General features: G+C 39.2%; 2 protein-coding genes across 5 annotated transcripts in view; one reads left to right on the forward strand and one right to left on the reverse strand.

Moving 5' to 3' along the window:
* Stub1 (STIP1 homology and U-box containing protein 1) overlaps positions 1 to 18,439 on the reverse strand; it is a 190,730-nt gene that overhangs the window by 44,401 nt on the left and 127,890 nt on the right. Inside the window, exon 1 of one of the 4 annotated variants that reach the window (XM_083085451.1) lies at positions 16,437 to 16,500. The exons of the other annotated variants lie outside the window; for them this stretch is intronic. Coding sequence (XP_082941577.1) covers positions 16,437 to 16,485 — 49 coding nt within the window. The 5' untranslated portion in view covers positions 16,486 to 16,500. Of the gene's footprint in view, positions 1 to 16,436; positions 16,501 to 18,439 lie in introns of those variants that run through there. 4 annotated transcript variants of the gene reach the window in all.
* Positions 1 to 18,439, forward strand: part of LOC145963504 (opioid-binding protein/cell adhesion molecule homolog) — a 281,149-nt gene that overhangs the window by 40,218 nt on the left and 222,492 nt on the right. The gene's annotated exons all lie outside the window — the stretch shown is intronic.

Here is an 18,439-nt window from a genome sequence, read left to right on the forward strand (position 1 = left end):
CATCAGACCGCTTTGTTTAGAGGTAATAACGAATAATTTCTGTTTCGGGAAAACCCACGTTCACGTTCTGTAAAAGCTCGCTGAGTGCTGGGCGTATATCGCGTCTGTTTTTACCTCGTTGCCGAGGTGTGCGGCAGCGTTTTAGCCAGCGCCAGAGCACGAATGCCTCGGCACGTGATTCTTTATAACTTCGATTTTTCGTTTACGGATTTCCGCGATGTATGTTTGCTAGAGAATTTAATTTTCAGAATTGCGTTATCGAGTGAAACAGCAATAAATGCATATTTCAAAGATAAATTCTCTCGCGATTGATTATAGACAAGAAAAGAAAATATTAAACAAGATATTAAATGTACTATCAAATTATAAACATGTTATGTAAAAAACTTTATCTTAAAAAAACGTTATTTTGAAAAATAATATTAATATTATTAAGATTATTTTTCTCTGGAAAGTAATAAGAAAACACTAATTTGACAAGAGATTAAAATATATGTACTAAGAAAAAATTAATATTAATATTATAGATGACATTAATTAACAATTCAGATTAATCAAGATTCGGATCAATTATTTGTAACAATTGTACATATTTACACAAAAAAATTATGATAAAAATCTGAAATAAATTATTCTATAAGAAAATCTCTTTCTCTCTCTCTCTCTCTCTCTCTCTCTCATATTTCAGAATCGATTCTTTCCTCATCAAAGAACGACGTCAGTTTCATATCAGGGGTAAACTGCCGGTTTTGAGCCATCGTCGGTATTGGTCGAGTACTTTGAAGGATGGTTCTCATGAGGTATAAGTTATCTCGGTTGATTGGGTGCACAAGCTGAATATACGTAGGGTTGGTTCTGGTTATAATGCTTCACTCATTTCTCGTCTGATACGGATATATCAAAGCGATAAATTACATATTTTCGAGACCAACCTCGCCCTAAATTTATCTTGACAAAGCCATCAATATATTCTGTTATAAACCGAAACCAGTAATTTTTGTCTACAAAATTAACATCAACGTGAGAAACAAAATAGCGTAGAATTAAATAATCCACCAACAGTTGGTTGCTTTTTTAAGCAAATAGAAGATTGCGCAAATTTTTTAACTTCAGTTTAATCGCATGACTCGCGTCAGCTTAATGCAATTATTAAATTTAAATTTGACGAACGTATTTACTAAGCGTTATTTTTGTAATTGTTGAATCGGTGCAAAACGCGGATGCGAGTCACCGGGCGAATATCGAAATAAGTCGAGCGCGCTGCGCAAGGGAAACGTCACTTTCAGGCGGAAGTGACGCGAACGTTCGCTACGCGCTCGCGACGTTGTGTATTTTTCATTCGTCGAATATGTACATAACAATCAGGACGTACGCGTTTCCCGCCGGCTAAATAACGCCGGTTCGTTACGTCGCGCGTCGCCCAAGAGGAGAGCGGAAGCGGTCGCACAAGCGACACACAAGCGACGGCGCTTAATGTTTTAAAAGTTAAATCGGGCCACATGCCGCTCCGTTCTCGCGCTGCGGCGATCCGACACGACGTGACGCGCGGCCAAACGACCGCGTAGAATTCAATATCTGGCCGGACCGGGCCGGGCCAAACACGCGGCTCGAATTGAACGAACGCCGCCTCGTTTTTCGATGCATTGCAAATGCGGCCATGAATCTGTTAAACTATTGGTAGACGGTGGACGGTCGCGCCGGGTACAGCACGGTCGACGTGTCCATCGAGGCATCCCCGGGGGGGTGGATGCGTGTAGACCGGAAAAAAGGGCCGACGTTTTCCTCCCCTGCTCACCCTTCTCATCTACCCGCTCCAATCGGTAGTCGTTGGCGTCGCTCGTTCAGTTATGTACAAGCTGGTAAATAAACAAGCGCGCGGCCATCGTAGCGATTAAAATCGTGCCGTAGGGCGAGTGTCTTGCGTCAACCTCGCGAAATTGACGTAAATCGTTAGTAAAGTCCGGAAATCGCTCTGCGAGTAAGGTGTCGGGGTCTTTTGACGAAGGCGAAATAGCGGAAAATGGAGAAAAGAGAAAAAGAAAGAGAGAGACAAAGAGCACGATGCTTCGCACCTGAATGCTCGTTTATGCGTCCGAGGAAATCTTTTAGTTTTCGGGATGTGAATTTTCCATTACAGATACAACGGAATGTACCTTACACCGAAAGTAAAATATACACTCTCTATCCTTGTTTCTTGTTAATCCATCCACAAAATATGCGCCATTTTCCTCGTTTTGTTCTCTTTTTTTTGTGCTTTTAGCGTCGAGTAACTCTTTAGTTCAACTCCATATTCGAGGTGGAGTAACAAAACGCGGGAGACGATTAAATCACAGCAACGTGGAGAGGCTACTCTCGCGAAATTCCAGTATACTGTATCTGCGCGAGAACTGTTTCTCGCACATCCGCGAAATACAGCCTCCACTAGGGGATGCGCAAACTTAGGGGCGGCGCGGACCAAGTATCGCACTTTTACGGCCGTCGCTCGGGCCAAGTCGAGCCACGTTAATTGCTTTCGAAATTACGGGGCGCCGCGGCTGGCTGTACGCTTGTTTGAAGTTTACGCCGATCTCTTGCCTAGGATACGCGTCCACGCTTTGAACAGTCGAGTACAGTCGAGTTTTGCGCGAATTAAACGGTGAATTTATATTCGCGCATTAATAGTAGTAAAGAAGAATCGTTCGCGTGAATTAATTGCCCGTGTTATTTATGCAAGTTTACAAAATAATGAGCATTCGCGAGCGTAAACGTTTCGACGAAACTATTTCAAAAATGATTTAATATTTCTTGTGAATTAATAATTTGTTTACAAAAGTTAGTTGTTGTTAATGTCTAATAATAATATGATAATTTGAACTCAATTGTTTCTATCTCATTGTTCATTAAAAAAGGAACGTATAATACGATTAAAATCTTATTTTCTAGAAATCGATAAAAAATTTTTTCTTACATCCAACTCCTTTTCATCAGCATAAGAAATATATGTCGAATATCGCGACATTCGCCAAATATTTTTCATGCTGCATTTTGACAAATTGCAATGCATGTAGCAAACAGGAGCGGCGGCCAACAAAAGGAAAAAAAAGAAAAAAAAAATATATATATATATATATATTTATTTATACTCATCGCGCGCACGAAAAAATATATATGTATAACTTTTTATACACATCGCGCGAATCAGGAGGGGGCCGTGCGGTGTGAATGGGATGCAGAAGCAAAATTTATTCCGGGACAACAAAGCGCATCGTATCGGTAATTCAACGCGGATTGTCGGCACCGGCGCGGCTCCTCTTTTCGATGCCGGATCGATCTCTCGCTCCCACGCGTTCGCGAAAGAAAAGCAAGAAAATTTTTCTTCCCTTCAGCGGCGCGAGCGACAGATTGGCAGCTAATCTCGGGAGCGAATATGCGCCGTGGGATAAAATTGTGCGCCCGTGGGATAGGCGGATCGCGGCAGCCCTCGGAGATCGGACGGGGAGGAAAACGGCGGAAAGAAAGGGCCGTCGCTGCGGGTTAGAATGTAAAAAAGTTAACCGGTGATGAGATTGCATTTTAATGCCAGCCGCGCGCATATCGGAAACAGATTTCCGTTTTTACCCATCTCTTTGCTTATCATAGACCGCAATTCCGCCCCATTCCGTATCACTACCGCAGTCACCGAAATACCATATCAATGGCGCTTTCCACGGCCAGGTGTAGCTATGAGCTCTCGCGCCTTCAATGCACGATTCCGATATTCAATTCCCGCTCGTGGATTTTGCGTGGTAGCGAAGGAAGAAGGGTGAACGAGAGAGGGAGAAAAAAAGGAGCGAGCTCCTCTTACATAACGATGCATGCCGTTGCTGCATCGCTTACATCTCGCTGTCGTCGTTCGAAGCGCTAGGAAAAACAGCGGCAGTGGATTTAAAGCTCGAGAAAATCTAAGAAAAACTAATTTAGAGATCGTATCCTAGAGAGTATAATATGAGGTTAAATAAACTTATTTCTTAAAAATACTATTTCCCACATTATTATTTACAGTTTTTGATAGCAATGTCTTTAATGAACCATTAATAATAATAGTAAAACATAGCTTTTTATCCTCTTCAGAAACAAATAATTACATTACTTTAAAAGAAAAAAGCGTGAAACGCGGATATGAAGACGGAAAATAAAGATATAAAAGATAAAAAAAGAAATTAAGGAAAAAACAGAGAGAGAAGGAGAGAGAAAAAGCGCTAAACTTCATTTCCGCGCTATCCTCTTTTTTATCTTTCTCCCGAGGACCTCGTGCGACGCGAAAATGTTATTTCACAGCGATTGTCTCAAGCTCTCGTTCAGTCTGCGTACTTTCCTCACTTTCTCTTACTCAAGTAAGTAGTCGCTCGCAATCGGCTGAACGGAACCGAGGGCGGAATTCGCGATGAGTAGTCTGCGTCGTGTGTCATATTTTGTTCGCCCGACAAATAGATTCTGTCCGTGCGAATGTAACGTCGCGATAAACCCCCGTTCAACCCCTATGGCTCGTACTATTTCGTACGATATAAGAGAATACCGGGCAAATCTCATGATATGATATAACATCGTTCACGGCATCAGGATGGCAGTTTTGTGTCGACTCCGAAAGGCCATCCTCGTTCGACCTCATGTGCAGACAGAATTATTATTATATTATATTTATTCGCCCTATCTGTTTCTTTCTTTTTATCGAGCATATTTTGTATCCCGATGTAAATCAGGTACTCAATTATTTAATCCTATAGAATATCTTATTGATGCAATCTGTTTTAAAATCGATCCCTTATCTCACATGTAAACATGATTAAGATAGATAATACGACTAAATAAGATTATATGTGATACATTTTTTCTTATATGATTTATTACAAGATTGAAAGGCTTAAAGATTCAAGTAATCTCGCAGTAAAGATTATTATTCGAGAAGAAGTCAACGCGACATGAGGGTGTGACCGAGATGAAAAGGTAGACAAAGCTTCTTTAGAACTCTTCCGAGTTTTGACATCGGGACGAAGGTCGTTATCGTGTAAAAAGAGATTTGAAGAATAGTGCAGAGGTTTGAAGAGAGTAAAGAACTGTTGTGTGGATATCCGGTAACTTTCTCCTCCTCTCATTTCTTTCTCTCTTTTTGTACGATTTTCGCGGGATACGGCGTTTCCGCTTTCCCATCTATGCTCTATTCTATGTACATCGGCAACTTTTGAGGGAAGCATGTATTACCGGAACGAAATTAGGTCGTATCTTACGCTCGATATCACGCTTCTGAAAGTTATGCATCGTCTTGATGATAGACGATATATCTTGACGATATATCTAACAATAAGACTGGCCGAAAAAGTACAATATCATTATACAAGTTTGGTAATCTTGCTATTTGAAATCACGAATCATTGTTAGTAAGAAAAAATATTCAAATTTGTGTGAAATATTACATAAATTTAGATATTTATTAATATTTGCCGAAATAAGAAACACTATTGGAAGTAAATCACTTGAATTGTGTGTGTCATTTTCACATAGAGTGAGATTAACTAAGAGATAAAAAAAGAAAATGAAGAAATTACATCTTATTTTTATAAATTTATATTAAATTATATTTATATTTATATTAAATTTATATTAAATTGTATTAAATTTATATTAAATTATATTAAATTTATATTACAAAACATACATGTATTTGTGTTTAAAAAATGTATTAATTTGATATAATTTCTATTTATTATTCTGGTGTTTATATTAATTATTTTTTATTCATAATTACATTTCACAGACAATAGGCAAATAATGGGTGTAAAGTCTAATATGAGTCGGGCTAAGGGAGTTATGTCAATTTTGTAATAACCATAACTCTATCAGCCGACTCTCATATTCAGTGATTCATTTTTAACTAGTTGGGCGTCGTTAAATGAAAATGTACAAATTGCATGTTATGATAAAGTCTCTTGTTTACACGCTGCTACTTTCATTACTAAAGTATGCTCGTAAATAATTTCTTCTCACCTTATCTAACATCTAATACTGAAGCACCTGTTCAACTGAATCGCGCCGCTTGAGAAATGTCTGCGAAAGCCACTCATCTTCCAGACTTGGCTTTGTAAGATATTTTCAACGACAGATACTCGATACGATAACGCTGGCAACTAATGCCGTTTTATTGTGTTTACTGATATTAAACGCTCTATGTTTACCAACAATCTATTGTTGTTATGATATGACTAAACTATGAATTCTAAACACGAGGATTCTGTTAAAGAAGAGCTAAAAATGTATCACAAATTTTCAATTTCTTATTTAGCTATAAAAAACTTAATTCCTAAAAATTTACACGTTTTCCAAGCTTTTATAACTCTAAAATTAATGAATTGGAATTTTCCACATGAACTTTCCATATATATATTTGTGTATACATTATATAGAGTGTCTCTATTAATAATACGTTTATGGCGGTTAGGCAGCAGCGGACAAGACTGGGTGCTTATGACAGTCAGGAGGGGTTGATGGTGTCCCGCAATCCTCTTAGCTCCTGACCGTCCTTGCCGCGAAATGTCACCATTCAATACCGTGGAGATAACGCTTGCGCACGTGTCTTACCGTCGGAAATTACGGGGACTTTAACGGGGACGCGCCGGCGTTACACATCCACAGCGTTTACGCGCTCGTGTCATGTGTCCGCCGGCTTACGTTTACGGTAAGGACCGGATTTCCTGTCGCAAATTGCCAATTCATACGCCAGTTAGGGCTAGGTCGGGCAAACTCATTTGCCGCGGTCTCATTGCCGCCACAACGAGTTGGATATTCTATTATCGCTATAAAGGCAGCTTCGTGGATCAATTAACGGTTATTCAGAAATAATGTTTGCTCGAAATTTTCAGGAGTAACATGGACGGGAAATTGGATTTATAGATGAAAGAGAAATTTAATCCGAGTTCTTTATATAATCCAATGATTAATGAGCCCTTTTGGAAACAAAAACTAAATAAATGCCTAAAATATCTAAAATCGGATTAAATTATAATTAAATATTAACATGAGCAATAAATCCGTTATTTGGAAATCGATCGATTGCTTTTGTCGCCTTCTGCGGTACACAGGATATTATTAATTAATTAACGAAGATAATAACGACAAATGCACAATAGGAAGTTATTTAGTATCTAGGAATAGCCTGTTAGATTTATTCCAGATGTATAACGATGAACTAATATAAACTAATGTAACGTGTGGCAAGCAAGCTATTTGTGTGTCCAAACATTTAAAGATATTACTAAATTAATTAGTCAACTAAATTAATTATAGTGTGTAATTGTATATGCTCGATCAATTAAATAATTCGATTATTATAGCCGAGGCAACAGTCCGCGTAATGTTTGAATGCAATATCGGCGTGTATTTCTCACACATATAGGTTAGCTCGGACATTAAATAGAGAACGTGAACATCGGGTAGAGATATGTATGCGCGTAATGTTTCTCATAACGGAACAAAAATTTAATGGAAACATTTTACACGATAAAATGTGTTTTCTAAATGAGTTATCCAAAAGGATTAATAATTAAGCGATATTTTATAGGTATATATATATATATATATATATATATCATGTTATTTGCTATTATTTCAACAATATATTCTTGTGCAAATTCGAGACCAATTTTTCCACGCGGGGTTATGAAAAAAACATTCGTAGCAATTATTCAAAACGATGATTATTAATATATTCATACGACGACCTTTTGCGAAAGGCCGGCTACTGTAAAAAATAAAAGAGTTCAATATCTCTCCGATTATTCGGTCTAATTCAATAAAAATCGATCCTATCTATTGCTATCGTTCCAACTGGGCGTGAATTTTGGGACGCGTGGTATCTCGTGGTGCCAAAGGGGTGGCGATGCGATGGCGGGAGAAGATCGTGCGAGATCGGAAGTGTAAAGTGAAGGAGGGGAAGGAGGGTAGGAGGCTCGGGTTCGGCGAGGTGGAAGAGGTGACTATAAACCACGGAAGACAATAGCTGCTTCGGTAATAGAATAACGCGAGACCACGGCACGTCCGATAGCGATTCAATTAATGCCGTTATCCAAAGGGAGGGGGATCTTGCATGCGCGGCTTTTGATCGCGGATGCACCCTCCGCGCACCCCCGCCCCTTTCCCTCTGCTTCATCGTCCCCTTGCGACTATCCATTGAGCCGAGGCTTGTTGGATATTCGATCGGATAGATTGCCGTTGTTGTTCAATATCGTAGGCACCTAGTGACAATAAAGGTCGCTCTGCCCCTGTCGATCCCCGTCGACTCGTTTCCCCTACTCCAATCCCTTTCCTCCCCCTCCCTCGAGATTCAATCATTATCCCGTTGCGCATCCACGCGTGCATATCTGGACCGGAGCAATAAGTTTCCGGTTCGCGCATCGGTGACGGCCGGTGAGGAAGTCAATTGACCAAACGTGGAATTAAATTTATGTGATAGAAACCGATACAGTCGCGTGATACCCTTTTGAAATATATAAATGGTATGTTTAAACTATTTGGCGAATGTTACGAATTAAAGGTCAATTGCTATAATAAAATATGAATAACGTGGGGATCTCTGTTTTATTTCTTTCACTCGATTGCTGTTATAAATTGATGTCATCAATTATAGTGAAGTGAACAAAATAAAAATCGAATGTCAAACATAAAATAAAACAGTATTATATAGTATATTTTAATTATAATTTTCATTATAAATTTTCATTATAAATGTTCACAACAGAGCGGTAAAAATAAAAGGAATTTTGCCATAATTTTATGCAGATTATTATATATAAAAGAATTTAGAAAAAGAGAAATTTTATAAAATATTAATATTGTGAAGAAAAAGCAACGTCCCATTTTTCGCATAAAATGCAAATTTTAATCTCGATTCGGCGATTTTCGCATGTCATTCTTAGTCTTTGAGGCTCTCCAGCATATCTAGAGCGTCAAACTTAAATTATGGCGAGCACACTCGATTTCGCATTATAGTTCATTTGGCCGATTTCCAATTACAATTGAACTGATTACGCGGCGATACAACAAACGAAGAGGGGGGGAGAGAGCGGACTGGCAAAAAGCGCTCGCAATATCCCGATAGCTCGCTTCGCGCCCGGCGGATCGTCGCGGCGATTGCGGAATGTGGCCGCGCGTAAATGCGTAATGTACTTTATTGTCGTGCGCATCGGTGATGTACGACGCGCGTGAATTTCCACAATTTTCACAATGTCCCCGCGGCCGCGACTAATTTCGGCCGGTTCGCCGATTAACCGTATTCGCCTCCATTTCGCGTCGACCAATTAAAGTGTGTGCGTTCGCGGTCGGGTTATATTTCGGAAACCGCCGCTCTATATCAAGCGCGTAATCAGATTGAATTGGCTATTAACAAAGCGATATATCACGCGGAAAAAAATGATACCTATAACGCCGGGAACGTATTAAAATGTAATGGCTCGCTTTTTGTACGGAGATTCTCTCCTCCTTCCCTTCCCTTTCGCTCGCGCCAAGGTTTTATTTGACAGCGACTAATTGGCAAACCGGGCGAGCCTCTCCTAGCAGAGCTCCATTTTCGCGCACAACTCGGCGCGGAAACATGAAATAAAATAAAAGTACCGCGGCTGGCGCAGAAAATGGAGCGAAAGGAAAGCCGCGGATACGCAACGGATTTCGTCGATAGATTCGGTTTTATTTACCGAACAAACGTTAGTCTCCTAAAATACCCGCGAATCCGATTGCGCATACTTGAAGCACGCATACTTTAACCACCACTGTGTGTGAACACACGGTTTTTCTTTTCGTGCGTATCAAATGATATAAAAAATTCAAGCCAGTTGTATCAGAGAGTTTTGCCTCCAACGTTGCGTTTTAATTTTTCAAGAGACGAGGCAGAAAGTCGGAAGATGCGCGTCAAGGGTCGCACGCACGCGCATAATCACTCTCCACTGTGGCGATAACTCGATAAATTTATAATCTGCGGTTGTGCCCTTCCGACAACGTTGAAGCAACGATTCATAATGGGGCCGCCGCACGCGAATCATGTATCATTCTAATTGATTCTAAGGTATATAGGTAGACAGGCGAGAGACAGATACAGCCCCTCACCGGACTCACGAATGAATATTCATCCGACAAAATCGCGAAGGAATGTTTCCGGGGTGTTCCACATCTGTTTCTGATAAACGGATGCCGCTGTGCGCCGGTGGAATTCATTTGTTGCTCTAATGGCAGGAAGCGCGAGTTGAAAACGATGAGTGGAATGACCAGTCTTGAAAATTTATGAGTCCGTCGCCTTCCCTTTCCGAGTTTCTCCGAGATTCCACGAGAATCGTATCACTTTAAATTCGAGATCACGGTTATTTTACGAAAACTGTTTCATCGACCGAATATTGATTATTATTAATTAATTCTTCAAATAATTATAAATCTATAATCGCACTAATATATTCTTAATTAATCGAGAAATTTAAATATTGGCTTTCTTTCGAGTAATATTTTGAAAAAATGAAGAAAATTACTAAATTTCAATAAAGTTTATTCTTAGAAGTGAAAAAAATAAAGTTTAGCCTTTAATAAAAATACTCGCATATGGGTTAAACCGTTTCGCTATTTATCCAAAAATTATTAAATTTCAATAAAGTTTATTCTTAGAAGTGAAAAAACAAAGTTTAGTCTTTAATAAAAATACTCGCATATGGGTTAAACCGTTTCGCTCTTTATTCAACGAGACAGTTCAGCGACGAGTTTGTATCGCTGATACAAATATCAGGTGCAAAAACGACGACGCCGCGCGGTGCATTATCGAAAAAGGAACAAAGAGCTTGCGACTGCATGATCCTCTGTCTCCGTTATCGGGGCACGCCGTTCCATGCAATCGGTGTTTATGAAGCAAACACGCGCATTATTGTACGCGCAGGTTTCCCGAGTGCTATTAAATTCGCGGGTAGTGTTGGCACGGGAAATTCACGCAAGAAATTTCGTTGGATCGGTTGCGTGTTTCGCTCAGAATGGGCGTACGAAGCTAAAAGAGTCAACCTTGTAGCTCGTACGCAACAGAATCATTAAAGCTAACCGTGTTGGGGCTGTGTGATGGACGCTGTTACGCGCTGAATTATATCAACTTTATATTTTACGCAGCCACTCTCTCTCTTTCTCTTTCTCCCTCTCTCTCTCATTCGCTGTCTGTCTCTTTGCTGACAGTATACACATCGCGCGAAGCTTTATTGCCAAGCTGTAAAGCATCCTGAGGTGTATGTGTGTGTGATATGGCGCAAAAACTTCATATATATATATATATATATATATATATATATATATATATACTTCAATTTTATTATACGTAGCTGCAATAAGGTGAAACGTATAGGAAGTCATTCCTTCGTTCGTACGTACATTTTCTTATCTTTCTCTGTACGCGGAGGGGGCAACAGACATTTTGCACTTTCTCTCTAGCCACCGAGAAACCACCCCCCTCGCCCTGCCGCCAGATATACGCGCGTATATAAGAATTTCTTTTCCTATTGGGAACCGTTCTGCTTGATATACGACTCGGCTAATGCAATAGATAAGACGGCGCATTTGTCATTGACGCTTTATGGCGATCGTCTTTCGCGTTTGGTCGGCTCCTTTCTTCTTCCGCCACTGTCAACGAAAATCATTCTGTGTTCGTCGCGATATCCTTTCAATGAAAATATGTATCCTTTCTTTCTTCCCCTTTCTTGCAACAATAAATGTGACGACGCGATCGTCGTTGAATCGACCAAAGATCGCTCTCCGGTTAAATTAACAATTCTATTTGTTGGCGGAATCAATTTGTCTCCGGATAAAGTCCGATGTTGAAGAGGGCGATAACTATCCCTCTTTATCGCTATCCAGATATAAAATTTGGAGAAAATCATTATTGAAACTCGTTTAAGGACGTTCGGTTGGAATTCAACGGATGCCTTAAAATGGAAATTTTACCGTTCCTTTATTTCTCTCGCTCAACCTGGTTTTGGGTTTTCGCCGATATCATTTTGGCTCCAGATCGCGTCGAAGCAAACGTCAAGCAATCTCGCGAAAATACGAAAAAGTTAATACTTTTTTGAGTTAAATAAACATTTATTTCATTTAGCCAGAGCGATCGATGGCGCGAGTTACTTCGCGAATATTAAAAGTTTGTAGTAAAATAGAGAATATAAAGTTTGCAATTTTAATCGAGGTTTGGTAAATTGTAACAGCGGAAATTGTATTTATTGCGAGATGCGAGATAGACGATTAAAAATTTATTATTATTATATTTGTCATTATACAATATGTGTCCTCTCCATTTTTTATGGGATGACAGCTTTTATTCAATTTTTGTTTTTATTACTTGGTCTATTTTTCAAAGGTATCTAATGAAAACGTGCGACAAAATTTACATGAAATGGCGACATTCTAGCGTCGACGAAATTGGTTTCATCAGCAACATCGTGTTGACAGGAAGATGGTAATAAAATTATTCTATAAGTGTAGTTATAGTCTGTCAGAAGCAATAAAGATTAAAGAAGGGATCGATATACTTCGAACTAAGACCTGCAGTGGCACGAAATCAATTTACATTTTCGCTAGAGTATCGCTTAAAATGAATTTGCATTTCTGATTCGTGCGACCTCCGATCCTCTATTCTCATCTAAAAGTATAATTTCTCCTGAAATATTAAATTCTTGGAATACACATTTTTGCTCGCGGAACAGCGAACGCGGATGCCTTTATCGTATTATGGTAATACTTATACTCCACTATACCAACTTTTCTCTACATGTTGTCCCGCTGTGAAACATGTCGCGATTACGAAAAAAAAAATGTATTTTCTCCCCCTCGAGCGCACGATACGCTATCGATCTTATCAAGCGCTCAATATGTATAACATCGCTTGAAATAGAAATTAATAACTACGTAGGCAAGCAAATCTCCGTTCCAGCGGCTTTGATTTTGACGCAAAATATTTTATTTAGCAAATGGAACATCGTGTTTTGTGTTTAAATATTTTGATAATGCCAGTTCCGCTTCTCCTGAATATTATCTCGCGCGATATTACGCAAACGTTTCCGCGCAAATTCAACGATGACAACGTATTCGCTATCTCGCGATCACGAGATTTCATCGACAATGTCGATTTCCATGTGTCGCACATAAGTCGCGAGATTTTCAAAGTTTTTCTCGTTAAGATAAGAATCTGCACTCTACGTCTTTATAATCGAACTTTGACTGTGAAAAAGTAACTTAAGCGATATTTATTATTATTTAAATCAGCGATGAACAATATATTCAGATTTACCGCGTGTTCGTCTCTTCCCAAGAGGAGCATCACCGAAAAAAACGTGCATGTGTTCGTGTTTCCACGCGCACAGACGGCCTTTTGAATTCAAAGACTCGGCGGAAGTGGATACGGCTACTTTCCAGCCGGCACATTTGGCCAAATTTATCGGCCGACCAACGCCCCGACCTCCGGTCTCATTCGTCCAGGCATTTATGTTATCTGACCGAGGCATGAGAAACTCGAGGACCCGATTTCTTGACCACGCGCGTAAATGGTAGTAGTCTTCTTTCGGGGCCAACCTGTTCAGGGGTTAAGATCGCTCGTTATCGGCCAACTCCGCACACAGTGTATACCGTCACGAACGATATTAAGCCAAAGCCCGCTTGTGTGTTATCTGTTTTCGAGATTTAACGCGGACCGACAGAGAAATATACTTGTTAGAACGATGATAAAGAGAGTCTGCGCAGAGAGTGGCAATAGATTGCAGCTTTGTCGGCAGGAAAACTGACAATGCCGACCGTTTATGATGCCATCGACGAAACGTTCACCTCGCTATTCTCTCGCGAAGATGGAGGTGGACATTAAGAGCGCAGATGTTATCCGGTGATTGATTCCGATGCTCGAATGGCAGGCGGGTCGAGAAGTATCTCGCCGGAGATATCACGCGTTCGTTTGACGCGGTCTCTTTACGATTCTTTGTATATGTGCGATGAAGATCGGCGAGACATCAATAATGCTGATTATTCGAATAATTGATCGTTAAATTAATCGTCGAGATTGAATTTTGCTTTAACAACTAATTTCATTATCAAAATACCGGAGACACATCTTTAATCGTAGTTTTCTCGAAGAATTGATTCATGATTCTTTATAAGAACATTTTGATTTTAATTTCAATTTAGTTTTCCGGTTAATAAATAATAAAATTCCATTGCACGGATAATCGAGAATCTCCTTGAACGGAACAATAGAAATTCCTCTCTTCAAGATACTCAAATGAATATAATACGAAAGGTAGGTCGCGCGAACAATATTAGCGAAAAAGGGTAAGTCACAATGGTGGAAGATACGAAGCGCTAAGAAAACGAGGTCGATCCCTTGCGACGATATTGTTCGAATTGATGAAGGCGATCTGGGTTGCTCTCTTAAGTTACGCTTTGTGCAGCCCTATAGGAGAATGTTGTCAGATCGGTGGCAATTAATGCGCTTCACAGCGGTCGATCTCTCGCCGTTTGTATAGCATATTCCGGCTGCTCGTCCCCCGCTCACCGGTGCTATTTAGAGCGGAAGTACACGGACGGTATCGTGCCGCGGATCAAACGACAAAGTATCCTCCTTTTCCGTCACGTCGTCGCGCACAGGTAAACTCGCGCCTGAATAGAGTTATATGTATATCGTCGTTTAGGATTTATAAAGTAGACGTTCTCGCGGAAATATGCGCGCGGAGCAAAATCTCCTCTTACGCCCACACAAAAGTTTTCTCGCCTTAGAAATTCAATTTCTGCGGCAACTCCTCGATGTTAAGAGAATTGCCCTTCTTGCGCGTTCAGAATTCTGGCTCCTACAGGTAACGTCAGATCGAGCGGGCTGGTAGTACCAAAAAATCTATCTTTTTGATTTATCGCTGGCATCCGTGTGTCGATTACGCCTTTTGCAGAGAATTTACTCGCGTCGCCTTTGCCAAGAATATCGCGGCGAAAATAGATGGTGACATTTCGTGATCAAATTTTATTCTTTAAGTGAAGCGGAAATATATTATTCAAATACAATTCTTTATATACTCAAAAATAACGGATTTATAATTATATGTATAACAAATAGAACAAAAATATATTCTGTGAATTTTTCAATTTTGTTTTATTGGTTTTCATAAAAGAATAAGAAGCAGATTCGATCAAAAGATTCTTTTATTGCTAGGTACGAGCGATTTTAAATCTAAATACGCAAACAATTCATTTTTCGAGAATGAAAGAGAGAGAGAGAGAGAGAGAGAGAGAGAGAGAGAGAGAAAAAGAGATTGCTTCTTTCAAAATATATTTGTGAAGAAATGATACTTTAGATGTCTTATGATACACGAAAGGAATTCGCTAAAATCGAGATTCCAGTGAGGTTTCATATAAGGCGGATCGATTGCAGTGAGATCGATTGAACCGTAGTCCAAAGATGCGCGGTCAAATATGAGGCATATTTATTGATAAAGTTATGATCAGGCTCGGCACCAGCCGCGTATTTTCATAAAACCGGGACGCTCGTAACGGGTGGCACATGGAGCCGAGCCATTTCTTCTATCTCGGTCATCGATGAAGACAAAAAAGCTCAATGAACCGCGCGAGTAGCGGATTTTAAGCGTGCATTATGTTTTTTCATAGATCGCGCAGAAATTCAGAACAAAAATACATAAATTGCTTCCCGCGCGATCATATTGCTTAAATTAATCTTTAATGTAGGACACATATTTTTTTTTCTCTGGCCACATCATAATTTAAGTCGTTTCAGTGCTTCAAAAAATCGATAAAATTTATATATTTTTTTACATACTTTTTTAAAGTGTATATATTTCTTGACATTTATAAAAAATGATGCAATGATCATGTGCAACAAAAGTTGAAAGATAAATTTTAAACATTCTTTTTTATTGATTTAAGGCCTTCGGGATATTCTATTGTTAAAAAATCAATAGGGTGAAAATGACCTATATGTAACCTTTAAAGGTTAATTATATAATAAAATCTTTAATTACAATAATTAATAAATATAGTTAAAATATATATAATTTGCACCTATCGCATAGATAAACTCAAAATCCGCAAATTTCTTATTACGTAATCACGTACATGATTATCTCATATGCGTATCTCTCGAGAAATTGTGCCAAAAATGCCGTGCCAACAGTCTTTTATCTCAACTTGTGTTTTTTTCTATTTTTTTTTCTCATTTTTGGAACGCAGAAGAGCGCTTTTTCGACGTCTCCTAAAGATTAATAGCGCGATATGCTGCGAATGAGGCATTTCGGCCGAGGAGAATAGCGGAAAAGAGGTCGAACCGGACCGGTATCAAGGCGGTATAAGATGCAAGCTAGCTTTTCTCTCCCTTTTCATTCTTCCTTCGCGTCTCATCCCCAATATCGTATCGCTATCGCCATAAAACTCACTCGTCATCGACGGTATCGCATAGTTCCGCGATTGTAGTGTTTCCCTCATGCATCTTATCCGATGGGGAAGAGCGACAAGTTATTCGCGTTCCTTCATCGGGTCCGAAGTTTCGGCGAATTGAACCTGACCTATCGATGCAGTCCTCGGTACGGAAGTGGCGCTCTAGCGTAGAGAGGAAGGAGTAGTTTGGTAGAACTTTCATCCTATAAACGAGAAACTGTTGCCGAAGATGTAGTCATTCAACCATACACAACCGATATATTCCATACGGAGTGTTTCTGACCAACCGCGTTTCCTTTAACCGGTAAACCGTATGTGCCAAGTTAAGAAAACTCGTAGAAAGTCAATCAAGAGTAGATGCAATATCTGCCGGACAGTGATGTTTTAGAAAATAGATTCTACCCAATTTTTCACATCGCACAGATTCGATAAAAGTTCTATAATTTTCTTCAATTTTTTTAAATTATTGATGATCTAAATATATTCTTTTCAAAGAAAAGAAAATTAAATAAATATATTATTAGGAATAATCTGGAAAAACCGATCGATCTGCACATTTGGAAACAATGGACTGATGCGAAATCGCCGGATGTCTTGCGAACGGGTATCCATCGGTCGTTATCTCTGATCACTTAGTGTACGATGTACGTGCGCGCTATACGTGGTCGGTGAGCAGAGCGAGCGATAGCTGTAAGGGTACTTTAATTAGGACATGTCTGCCGGCCGAACAACATCCTGTCGGTTATGGAGCATTGGAAACTTCTGAGCCGGAACTTACCGCGACACCGATTCAAACATTCGCGTATTACTCTGTTTACGAATAAACATGTTTGTCGACCAATTAAGCTTTGTAATGATTAAGAAAATTATTATGTGCTATCATTCGAGATCTCCTCTTTAATCATTTTATCTACGACATTTTAAGCGCAATATCTAGAAATAATAAAAAAGCGAGTAATCTCAAATAAGATCATTAAAGCTTGATGAATTAAACGAGTTTAAAATACCTACAAATTGTATATAGATTTTAATATTTAATTATTATCAAGAGTCACACATCGTTTATCAGTTAGATCTATTATTATTCTTATTGTTTGGATACAGATTAAATCTGCCAACGCGTTGTCACGCGACGCGATATTTCAGGTAACCGTGTTCCCGAACATGAAATCGCCGGCGACTTGGCCGATAATAAAATTCGCGATTTGCAAACTAAACACGCCACGGCAGACAATGCACGCGCGGAATGTATTATATTTTCCCGACGCGATCTTTTTTTCCCCCCTTTCTTTTCCAAGCGCGACGTGCGCCTCGTTGGCCTCCTCCTCTTCCTCCTCCCCTCGTATAAAATGTTAATATTTATTCTGCCACTAGGAATTCTTTCTTATCCGGAAAGTACATCGTAACTTCAGTAAACTTTATATTGCAAGCACGTCCGGCGTTCGACGATGTATTTCTTTCGTTGAGCGCACAAGCGAAGTCCGCGTTTCATCAGGCTTGCTTTTGCGTGATACGCTTATTGTTTCCTCTATTATTCTTTGCAAATTGATCGGTCGAAACTAATTCGCTTCTTAGCGCACAGATTTCACAGACAGATTTCGACAACATCGAGCGAATACATTGTTAAATCGTTGTGAAAGTAGATTGACTGCAAAAGCTATACGGCTAACAAGTCGTGTATAACTCTATTGCTTTTTGTATATATACATTCAAAGTTGTTTCATTTCGAAAATATTGGCAATCGTTCGAAACTAATAAAGTGCTTTTTACAAACACATTTCTCGTACGTACCAATACTAATGAATGAAAATATCAGTTCAATATAAGATTTTTTAATCAGTTTGATATCGTAATTTTTTATGACGATCGATATAAATATATTATAATGATGATAGAAATATAGAAATTCATTAAGAACAAATGAAGAGAAAAATTATTACAGATACTATGATTGATAAGTGATATTTCAGAGATTAATAAAAGTTCTTAGCGAAAAAAAATC

Source organism: Camponotus vicinus, unplaced genomic scaffold, assembly GCF_025532165.1.
Source record: "Camponotus vicinus isolate PSW18456_S1 unplaced genomic scaffold, iyCamVici1.0 SCAF_1, whole genome shotgun sequence".
NCBI lineage: Eukaryota > Metazoa > Arthropoda > Insecta > Hymenoptera > Formicidae > Camponotus > Camponotus vicinus.